The 12,449-nt window shown below is 35.6% G+C and overlaps 1 protein-coding gene across 1 annotated transcript in view; it reads left to right on the forward strand.

The window, feature by feature from the left end:
• Window positions 1-12,449, forward strand: part of Cenpc (centromere protein C) — a 60,162-nt gene that overhangs the window by 521 nt on the left and 47,192 nt on the right. The window contains exons 2-4 of the mRNA XM_026407782.2: window positions 4,960-5,006; window positions 10,050-10,120; window positions 12,112-12,233. Of these exons, the coding sequence (XP_026263567.1) occupies window positions 4,960-5,006; window positions 10,050-10,120; window positions 12,112-12,233 (240 nt within the window). The remainder of the gene's footprint in view (window positions 1-4,959; window positions 5,007-10,049; window positions 10,121-12,111; window positions 12,234-12,449) is intronic.

Genomic DNA, 12,449 nt, shown 5'->3' on the forward strand with positions numbered 1-12,449 from the left:
TGATTATGTAACGTGTCTGGAAAAAAAATCCGACGTACTCTTGTCAAAATGTAGAGACTTGTATGCAGTTGAGGCTAATATTTATGGGAGCATTTCTTATTGAGAAAATCTTATAAAAAGCAGCTATTAGTTAAAAGGTGCAACTTTGAATGACTAATGAGGACAAAGAACATTTTGTTTCCATGTTTCCAAGTACCCTCAATATTCAATAGTCTGTATTTTAGACTTTGCTATGATATTCTAAAACTCATCCTTTCTTATCCTAAGTTTGTATTTTCTGACTCATTTCTTTTAAGAAAGTATTCAACATGATGATCCCCCATTATGTAAAGTTGTGTATGCTTAGAGATATATGAAAGGATAGCATAGTGTGTGCTTCCTACGAAGAGCATGTACATTGTTTACGTTATACATAATCAGAAAAAAAGCCATACTTGGGGAAGATGAGACTAGAACTTGCCAAATCACTACAGTTCTCTTTTTTTAAAATATTTTTAGTTGTAGATGAACACTTAATTTATTTTTTTTTATGTGGTGCTGACACATGTGCTAGACAAGTGCTCTACCACTGAGCTACAACCTCAATCCCTACAGTTCATTTTTCAAATGCCTGTCATAAACTTACTCTTTTTGAACCTTTTAGTTCTAACATTTGACTGCTATAATCCATTTAAAAGACAAGGGGAAAGAGAAATTGGGAGGTTCTGCTCAGCCATTCCTGTGGTTCTCAAGGCAGGGGTGGGGGCAGAGGGTGAATTGCTCTGTGGAACGTATTTGGTAATGATTTGGAGAAATTTTTGTTTTTTCCTAGGTAGGGGTGATGTGGAGGATGAGGGAGTGCTACAGGTCACCTAGTGGGCAGAAGAGGAGGTTGCTGTTAAGCATTCTTAATGAATGGCACAGGCCCCCACAACAAGGAATCCCATCCAAAATATCAGTAGTTTGGGTTGACAGATCCCAAATATTGATATGCAATATTATATTTTTTGAGAAACATAATTTCACTTTGAATGAAAAAACCCACATTGAAATCAACTGATGAATAAGTTGAAAGTGACAGTGTATATTTATTTTGAAAATTAGAAATTTTTATGTTCCGACTTGTAGAATTTAGGAACCTTATTTGTCTTGTTCATCACTGGCTTTCTTTCTTTCTTTTTTTTTTTTTTCATTACTGGCTTTCTAGTGTGCTTAAATAGCACTTGGCATTCTGATAGATTAGTATTTGTTGGACAAACAAATTTCCTGGAATCTTGGCCTTAAAATTTTCATACTTAAAAGAAGAACAGGTAGTACTTTACAGGTTTTAAGTTTCAGGGTGCAGATTGGAAAGCCTTCAATTTATTAAGTGAAATAGAAAAGTGGCTATAAATTAGGCTTTGGAAGTTTGTGTAATATTCTCAGAGTTGAATTTTTGCTTTATTGTTTCACAGTGTTGAGTACTAGAAAGAGACATAGGTGCTTGAATTAAAAGTTCCCATCTTTGTTTTACCTCTAATCAGAGTGGTAAAGATCAAAAATACAAACAATAATAAATGCTGGTGAGGTTGTGGGGAGAAAGGAACACTTTTACATTGCTGGTGGAACTGCAAACTAGTACAACCACTCTGGAAAGCAGTTTGGAGATTGCTCAGAAAACTAGGGATGGTACCTCTACGTGACCTAGCTATCTCACTCCTGGGTATTTTCCTCAAAGATCTAAAATTGGCCTACTACAGTGACACAGCCACATCAATATTTATAGCAATATAATTCACAATAGCTAAATTATGGAATCAACCCAGATACCTGTCAGTAGATGAATGGATTAAGAAATTATGTTCATGTTCTATTCAGCCATTAAAAAGAATGAAATTATGGCATTTGCTGGTAATGGATGGAAATGGAGACTATTGTGCTAAGTGAAATTAGCCAAACTAAGAAACTGTTTTCTCTCATATGATAAAGCTAGAGTAAAATAAAGGAAAGGGAGAGGGAAAACTAGGAAAACATAAAGAACCAATCAAATAAATTTTTTTTTTAAGAAAATTCTTTTTTTTTTTTTAAAGAGAGAGTGAGAGAGGAGAGAGAGAGATAGAGAATTTTTAATATTTATTTTTTAGTTCTTGGCGGACACAACATCTTTGTTGGTATGTGGTGCTGAGGATCGAACCCGGGCCACACGCATGCCAGGCGAGCGCACTACCACTTGAGCCACATCCCCAGCCCTCAAATAAATTTAATAGATGAGTGAAAGGAAGTCTAGTAGAGTAGAGGAAGAAGATGGGGAGGTTGGGAGGATTGGAGGGAAAAGGGGGGATCATGAACTGAAATTGATTTCCATGCATGTATGAGTTTATTGGGATGAACCCAACTACTATGTGTAACCATTAAGCTAAAAAAAAAAAGTCTCCATCTTTGAATAATAGCAAAACTATTGTAATAACAGGACAGAGGGTATATATAGCACAGTAGTAGAGTACTTGGTCTAGCCTGCACAGGGTGCTGGGTTTGATCCCCAGCACTCGAAAACCAAACAACAACAACAACAAAAAGACTTGTAGGGCTGGGGTTGTGGCTCAGCAGTAGAGCGCTCTTCTTGCATGTGCAAGGCCCTGGGTTCGATCCTCAGCAACACAAAAAATAAAATAAAATAAAAGTATATATAAAAAAAAGACTTGTAATATAACAGAGACCTGATAGATATTTCTGTCTCTTAGTTTGTCATCTGTAAAATACATTCCATCTTTTATTTCTTAGGTACTTCGTGAATATGATAAACTCTCACCTTCATTAAAGAAAGACTTTTAAAATAAATTTTCTTATTGACATCTTTTTTCTAATTTTTTAAAATTGTGGATGAATCTTTATTTTATTTATATATCTTTTTTGATATTAATATGGCCTACAGACTAGGCAAAGGTCTGGGAAGAATATAAATCAGCTCAAGACAAAATTCTTTTTTTTTTTTTTATAATATTTATTTTTTAGTTCTCGGCGGACACAACATCTTTGTTGGTATGTGGTGCTGAGGATCAAACCCGGGCCGCACGCATGCCAGGCAAGTGCGCTACCGCTTGAGCCACATCCCCAGTCCCAAGACAAAGTTCTTAAGTTTCTTAAAATCTAATAGAGGCTTTTGTTTTTCTATTTCTATTTTTCTTCCTTTCCTAAATAATTCAATTCTAAAACCATTAAGTGGGACCAAGCAAGACAAGTATCCCTGTGGTTGGGGAACTCTAGTGGCTCAAAGCAGGTATGTAGGACCCTAAGCAGGGTTGAGAGGTTAGCCTCTTCAGGATGCCAGTGTGTGAGTCAGGTGAATATTCCGTCCATGTGAGTAGAGGGCAGCTTGTGTGGGGGCATATGAGTTCAAGCACAAATAGGAGATATGCACATAGGAGGATTCCTGGAAAGGTGTTGGAACCCCAAGTGGGGTGAAGGGATCATTCCTACGGATAGACGTTTTAGTGTGGAGTAAGGAAGGCATGTATGCAGAAGGGGAAATGTTGGCCTAACATGGCAAGTGAGCCTAAGTGGTATCACAAGGACATCTTCACAGGACAGTGCCTTGCCTAAGGTGTCAGAGCCTGAGCTGAGTAAAGAGGGAATATGTATGACAGAGGTGATTGAGTCCCAGGGGGAGAGCTTCTGTAACTAAGAGGAACGTGGGAAGTTTGAGGCCTAGCAGTGTATGGAAGTGCCATGATGGGCCTATCCAAGTTGATAGGCTTGGAGAATGCTCAAATAAGTGAGGGAGTATGTGTGTATTTTTCATTATTAAGAATTTTTCTTGGGGCTGGGGATGTGGCTCAAGCGGTAGTGTGCTCGCCTGGCATGCGTGCGGCCCGGGTTTGATCCTCAGCACCACATACCAACAAAGATGTTGTGTCTGCCGAGAACTAAAAAATAAATATTAAAAATTCTCTCTCTCTCTCTCTCTCCTCTCTCACTCTCTCTTTAAAAAAAAAAAAAAAGAATTTTTCTTGCTCTTTATTCAGTGTTTATAGTATGCTACTTTGGTTTTATGAATCTAGCATTTCAGATATCTCTTGAAGGTATTAGAACTTTCTTATTTTTGAAGTTTTCTTCTTTCCCATCATTGATATTAGTTTTTCCTTGGATTCTTTTTTTATTTTTTAAAAAATTATATCTTCATTTTTTTTCCATTTTTGTTTCAGGGACTTAATGTGTGGCAATCCATATTGTTAATTATATTTGAGACTGAGACAAATGAATACTGTTTGGGATAGGAGAAGCTTGAGTCTACTGTTCTGTATAAAGGTTTTCCTTTAATTGTACTGCTTTTATTCTCTTTTCTTGATCCTTGCCTCCTTTAGTTCTTAATTTCCTAGTTACGCACTTTTTAATGGCTTTTTCCTAGCCAAATCAGCATCCCTTCTCATTGACAGTATCCTATGAGCTTACTTTAGGCTGCTATTGCTTTCATTTCTGTTTCATCATTCATTACTCTTCATGTGTTTTTTTATCTTCCAGTAATTTGTTAAGTTTGTTTATGTAAGTGGTGTTATCTTTCATGATTCTTTTTCATAGTTTTTTTATGTCATGTTAGTTCTTTATTATGCTTTTAGTGGGAATCTTCCTGTGGGGAAGGGATATAGTAGATATTGGTAGTCAACCAACTTGAATTACTACAAGCCCAGATAGTTAGGTTTTTGATAATGGAAAAGGTATGAGTGGAGGTGAAGGAAGAAGAGGAATAAAATAAATTATACCTGGTTAGGGGTGAGGAGATAACATCAAAAATGTTTGGAAATAGTAGGTATAAGGTATATTTCTCTTCTACTCGATCCATTCTCTCTCATTGTAACATTATGATAAGTGATTAAAAATACTTAATAAATAAAAAAATGAACATTTTTGGCATGCCATTATTGGAATGAAATTAGTTTGAAAGTAAGTTGTATTTGATTACATTTGCAGTAAAAGTAGTAAATTGCCAATTAACTTTTCTTTCAGGATCATCTCAAAAATGGCTACAGAAGAAGATTTTGCCGACCTTTCAGGTAATTTATGGTAATTTATATATATTTAACCTTGTAAGACTTATGTTCTAATACTGACTCTGCATTATTATCTTTGGCACATCATCTTTGATTTGGTCTTTAGAAAGTGGATTTTTAAATGAAGAAAGGAAAAACTGTTACTTTCTAATATATGTTATGATTTGTGAGTACATGTACATATATTGTGATTTGTCAATAGCAGACAGACCTGATTTAAAAAAGTAAATATGTTAGGTAGAAGTTAAAAAAACTAGATCTTATGAATCAGAGCCAGAAGACTGATATGTTAGGCATTAGGTATCTTTTATACACTTGAATAATCTGTACTAAAATCCCTGGAATAGGCCAACCAGATGTAAATACACACAAACCCATGTAGATGCACACTTTATAAAAAGCAAAGATGATGGTATTTGTAGAATAGCTTAATGCAGGGGTTGTAGTAATCAAGGTTTGGTGGAGTGGTTTTATATTAAGGTATTAATGAGAATGGGGAAGAAGAGATGAATTGCAGAAAATTTTTCAAAAATTTCAGTACTTGGTAGGTATAAATTATTTTTTGTCTTATAAAAATTCAGAGACTTTATTCAGTTTGCTAGCTGCCAGATTGTATCCACACTATGTCATTTAGATTTCTTGTTTGACAGTCTGGTTGATAGTGACTTATGTTCTAATACTGACTCTGCATTATCTATCTTTGGCAAGTCATCTGATTTATCCCAGATTTATGCTTCATAAACATCTGATTCACCCTAAAAAAGATGATCTAACTAGTCTCAGGGAAATGACTGATTTTGTGTTTTTCTGCAAAGTTCTAAAGGAAAGTTTATGCATATATTGGGATGATAATTATTGGTCTAGGTATTTCTGAGATCTTTCAGTAATAAAATTCTGTGATGCATTTTTAGTCAGCTTTTTTTGTGACTGTGACCCCAAAACCCAACAAGAACAATTAGAAAAGGAAAAGTTAATTTTGGCTCAGTTCCAGAGGTCTCATTCGATGATAGATGACTGACTCCATAGCTTTGGGCTTGATGTGAGGCAGAACATAATGTCAGAGGGGTATGGTGGAGGAAAGTGGCTAAGGACAAGGCCACCAGGAAGCAGAAAGAGAACCACTTACCAGGACAAAATATAAACCCCAAAGGCATTCCCTCAGTGATCTATTTCCTCCAGCCATACTTGACCTGCCTATAGTTATGGCCCAGTTAATCCCTGTCAGTGGATTCATACACTGACTTGGTTAAGTTCTTATAATCCAATCAATTCACCTCTTACACTTTCTTGTGTTGTCTCACACATGAGCTTTTAGGGAACACCTCATATCTAAGTAATAACAATGGATGACCTATTAATGTATTGTTGATCACAGTCTTGAGTTACTTTATAACATAATACTTTTCTAATTCAAGAATAAAAGGAATGTAAATGAGGAGTTAATAAACTACAGCCCATAGACTGGCTAATTGTTTTGTCACAGATTTTGGTTCAGTTTTATTGGAACAGAGCTAGAATGGCACAGTTGAGTAATTATGACAGACTATACAGTTTATAAGTTAAAATATTGACCAATTAGTCTCTTGAGCCAAAGTGTGCCCTTGTCAGAGGTGCATATCAGAATTTTGTACTGATTGAAATCTACGTGTCTTTCAGCAGGTAGATGATTAAAGACTGGTACACCACAGCATAGGATACTGTTTAGCACTGAATAGGAATGAACTGTTGATACATAGTACTTGTGGAAACACATATAATATATATGAATCTCCAGAGAATTATGCTAAGTGAAAAAATTAAATGCATGCTTTTTGATTATTTATATACATTTTTTTTTTCTTTTTAATGACAGAACTTTAGAAATGGGGGCCAGATTAGTGCTGGCCAGGAGTTAGGAATGTGAGGTTAGAGAAAGGTGGACATATTTATAAAAGGCAATAGGGAGATCTTTATGGTGATCCGACAGTTCAGTATTTAGACTCTGATTGTGATATTAGAACCTACAGATATAGTATGTGGTATAGAACTAAATACACACCTACAAACAGACTTACTGAAATGAGTGCATATAGAACTGGAAATCTGATAGGTAGATTTTTACCATTAACGTCCTGGTTGTGATATTATGCTGTAGTTTTGCAAAGTGATACTGTTGGAGGGAATTGGATAAAGTGAACAAAGGAGCTCCTTTATTTTGTATAACTGAATGTGAATCTAAAATCAATGTATTTCTATAATCAGTATACTTGTTACTGAACTGACTGATAAGCTGTTAAATTAATGATATTGAGTCAAAAGTGTAGTTGAGAATTTGTAGGGAGGTGTAGGTTGCTATTAGGACTTGTGACTGTAAAGTCATCATTAAAGAAGCTGCTCTTAGATAGGCAGAATTAATATTATCAAAATGACCATACTTACAAAAGCACTATACACATTTAATGCAATTCTGATCAAAATTCCAATGACACTCCTCATAGAAATAGAAAAGGCAAACATGAAATTCCTCTGGAAAAAGACCCAGAATGGCTAAATGAATCCTTAGCAGGAAGAGTAAAGCAGGTGGCATCACTATACCAGACCTTAAACTATACTACAGAGCAATAGTAACAGAAACGGCATGTTATTGGCACCAAAACAGACTGATAGACCAATGGTACAGAATAGAGGACACAGAGACTAACCCACAAAACTATAATTATCTTATATTAGACAAAGGTGCCAAGAACATGCATTGGAGAGAATATAGCCTCGTCAACAAATGGTGCTGGGAAAATTGGAAATCCATATGTAACAAAATAAAATTAAATCCCTATCTCTCACCATGCACAAAACTCAACTCAAATACAACCAGAGACCTGTGTATAATAGAAGAAATAGTAGGCCCTAATCTCCCATCATGTGGGATTAGGCCCCAACTTCCTTAATAAGACTCCTATTGCACAAGAATTAAAACCAAGAATCAATAAATGGAATGGACTCAAACTAAAAAGTTTCTTCTCAGCCAAAGAAACAATCTGTGAGGTGAATAGAGAGCCTACATCCTGGGTGCAAATTTTTACCCCTCACACATCAAATAGAGCACTAATCACTAGCAGATATAAAGAACTAAAAAAACTAGACACCAAAAAACCCAATCAATATATGGACCAAGGACTTGAAGAGAACTTCTCAGAAGATGAGGTACAATCAATCAATAAACACATGAAAAAATGTTCATCATCACTAGCAATTAGAGAAATGCAAGTCAAAAGTATTCTAAGAGTTCGTCTAACTCCAGTCAGAATGACAGCTATTATAAAGACAAACAACAGTAAGTGTTGGTGAGGATGTGGGGAAAAAGGGACATTCATACACTGCTGGTGTGGGACTGCAAATTGGTGCAGCCAATATGGAAAGCAGTATGGAGATTTCTTAGAAAATTGGTAACAGAACCACCATTTGACCCAGCTATCCCTCTCCCCGGTCTATACCCAAAGGACTTAAAAACAGCATACTACAGGGACACAGCCACATCAAGATTTATAGCAGCACAATTCACAATAGCTAAATTGTGGAACCAACATAGATGCCCTTCAGTAGATGAATGGATTAAAAAATGTGGGGATTCCACCTCTTGGGTCCCCTTCTTCCTCCGGGAGAAGTCTTTTCTGCTGTCCTTTAATAAACTTCTAATTTCTACTCTGAAAAAAAAAATGTGGCATATATACACAATGGAATATTATTCAGCAATAAAAGAGAATAAAATCATGGCATTTGCAGGTAAATGGATGCAGTTGGAGAAGATAATGCTTAGTGAAGTTAGCCAATCCCCAAAAAACAAATGGTGAATGTTTTCTCTCATATAAGGTAACTGACTCATAGTGGGGTAGGGAGAGGGAGCATGGGAGGAATAGAGGAACTCTATATAGGGCAGAGGGGTGGGAGGGAAAGGGAGGGGACATGGGATAATTAATGATGATTGAATGTGATGATCATTAGTATCCAAAGTACATGTATGAGGGGCTGGGGATGTGGCTCAAGCGGTAGCGCGCTCGCCTGGCATGCGTGCGGCCCGGGTTCGATCCTCAGCACCACATACCAACAAAAATGTTGTGTCCGCCGAGAACTAAAAAATAAATATTAAAAATTCTCTCTTTCTCTCTCTCTCTCTCTCTCTCTCTCTCTCTCTCTCTCTCTCTCTCACCCTCTCCCCTCTCTCACTCTCTCACTCTCTCAAAAAAAAAAAAAAACAAAGTACATGTATGAGGACATGATTTGGTATGAATATACTATGTATATAACTCGAAATATGAAAAATTGAGCTCTCTATATGTAATAACACTTGTAATGCATTCTGCTGTTATATATAAATTTTTAAAAAGTTAAAAAAAATAAAAGCATTTCAGGGCTGGGGATAATAATAAATAGTTCAGTGGTAGATCTCTTGACTTGAATGTGCAAGGCCTTGAGTTTATTCCCTATCATCACATTTAAAAGAAGAAAAAAAGCATTTTAGGATTAATGGGATTCATTCAAAGAACTTTATGTTCTTATTGAAATACAGCTGTAGTCTAAAACAATTTTTAACAATTAATATTTAACAGGAATAAAATTGTTTATGTAACATGACATACTTTTTTTCATATTATAAAGAGAAGAGTTCACTTGAGGGAACTCTTGGACCCGTAAGTACTTTTTTTGTGTTCAAATAGTAAAAATATTTCTTCTAAGCTGAATGTGATGGTGCATACCTGTAATTCCAGTGACTCAACAGACTGAGGCAAAAGAATCACAAGTTTGAGGCCAGTCTCATCATCTTATTGAGATCCTGTCTCAAAATAAAAAAGACTGTGGATATGGCTTAGTGGTAAAGCACCTCTGAGTTCAGTCCCTAGTGTGAGAGTGGGTGAGTGGGGGCATGCATACACACACACACATATGTTTTTCTGTTAAATTAAATAATTGACATTTCTTGATAATAAGATATGGATTGTCAAATAAATGGTAATGAATAATAAGTATTTTTCAGTAATGATACATTTTCCCTTTTTTTTTTTTTTTTTTTAGGGTACCCAACATTAATACAGGGCAAGGCCAAAACATGCTGGAAATCTTACAAGACTGTTTTGAAGAAAAAAGTAAGACTTCATTTCTGGATAGACTTTGAGGGTTGGAATGAATGAAAATGTAAATTTGTCATGTTAATTAATATCAAATGTAGCAAGTATATTCTAGTGTTTAAACTTATATAAAATATTTTCCTCAGAATTTTGAGTATATATACAATTTTTTTTTGTAACTACTGGTATATTAAGTACAGTATTGATTTTTTAAAAACACAGTAATTTGCAGTGATTTGTAATCTGGAATTCTACACATAATTATTATGCACAAGACAAAGTATTTCTTTCTTTTTTTTTTTTTAAAGAGAGTGAGAGAGAGAAAGAGAGAGAGAGAATTTTAATATTCATTTTTTAGTTGTCAGCGGACACAACATCTTTGTTTGTATGTGGTGCTGAGAATCGAACCCGGGCCGCATGCATGCCAGGCGAGCGCGCTACTGCTTGAGCCACATCCCCAGCCCCAAGACAAAGTATTTCATTTATGAGTTGAGCATCCCTAATCTGAAAATCCAAAATCTGACATGCTCCAAAATCTAAAATTTTGAGTGTGGACATGATGTTACAAGTGGAAATTTCCATATGAGGAATCTTTTATTTCATGCCCCAGATTATTAAGCATTATGTAAAATTACCTTCATAACAATGTATCAGGTATATATGAATCAAATAAATTTTGTTTTTATACCTGGGATCTTTCCCCAAGATCTCATGTATTCACAGATATTCCAAAATTTGAAGTTATAAAATCCAAGTCACTTGTGGGCCTAAGCATTTTGGATAAAGAAAACTCTGATAGAAATAAATGTGCAGAAGTCTTGGGATCAGTAGAGTTTGAGATAATTTTTTGCTAGTTTATATCCCTTTCTAAGTAGCAAATTATGGTAAAAAAAATTTAAGTGCTGATCAGCATCAGAAGGTATTAGAATAAGAAAGAAGGCCAACCAAGAAAATAATGAGTGTTTTAGCTAGCTTTTTTGCTGCTGTGACTAAAAGACCTGACAAGAACAATTTTATGAAGGAAAAGTTTATTTTGGAACTCATGATTGCAGAGATCTCAGTTCTTAAACAGCTGGCTCTATATCTCAGTGCTTGAGGTACAGCAGAACAACACGTCAAAGAGTGTGTTGGAGGGAAGTAGCTCACATGATGATCAGGAAGCAGAGAGAGACTTCACTTGTCAAATATATATACCCCAAAGCTATGACTCCAATGCCCACTTCCTTCAGTCACACCCTATCCACTTTCAGTTACCACTCAGTTAATTCCATTAGAGGATTAATTGACTGATTGTGTTAAGGCTCTCATAACCCAATCATTTCTCCTGTGTATCTTGCTTTGTCTCACACATGAGCTTATGGGGGACACCTCCCATCTAAACCATAATAATGAGAGATAGATGGTGGATGCTGTGGTTGGATTATGTCCTCCCAAAAGTATGTATTGGAAATTTAATCCCCAGTGCAACAACATCAAGAGATGAGACTTTTGAGAGGTGATCAGACCGTGAGGGCTTTGCCTTCTTGAATGGATTAAAACTTGTTACTAAAGGTCTTGAGGCATGAGTTTAATCTCTTGCTCTCTAGTTTGCTCATACTCTCCTGCCACTTCTGTTTTCTTCCTTGGGATGATATAGCAAGGCCTTTTCCAGATGCAGGCTTCTTAATATTGAACTTCCCAATCTTCAGTGCCATAAGAAATAAATCTGTTTTTTGTAAGTAACCTGGTCTCAGGAGTTCTGTTATTACGGTACAAAATAGACTAAGACATTGGAAATGTGACTCCTGTATGAGCTCTGAAAAAAGAACTGGCACATACTTTTTGAGAAATCTTGTTTGCTGTTCTGTTTCTGATATCTTTCAGAAACATTTTAATTTTAATGTCTGTACTACTTTTAGGATGATTGTGTATAGAATTAACAGAATTCTTCATATGTCATATAGAGCTACGTTGAATTGTAACCAATAGATATTACGTTTTGTTTTTAAAATTTCTCACTTTTCTTTTAGGTCTTACCAATGATTTTAGCATAAATTCTACAAAATCAGTGCGTTATTCGACACCCAGAGTGAAAGACAATTCTATTCATTCCCCAAGCAAAGAGGGAAGCCAAAAAGGAGAACTGATACAGGTTAATTATTTTAATGAATGAAACTGCACAATGTACTTGTGTACCTTTCAGTTGTTTGTCTTATTTTGAAAAGAGAATGCTATATCCAAAGGACTTAACATCAGAATACTTTAGTGATGCAGCCACATCAATATTTATAGCAGCTCAGTTCATAATAGCTAAGCTCTGGAACCAACCTAGGTGCCCTTCAACAGATGAATGGATAAAAGAAATGTG

Source organism: Urocitellus parryii, chromosome 10 (genome assembly GCF_045843805.1).
Source record: "Urocitellus parryii isolate mUroPar1 chromosome 10, mUroPar1.hap1, whole genome shotgun sequence".
NCBI classification, from domain to species: Eukaryota; Metazoa; Chordata; class Mammalia; order Rodentia; family Sciuridae; genus Urocitellus; species Urocitellus parryii.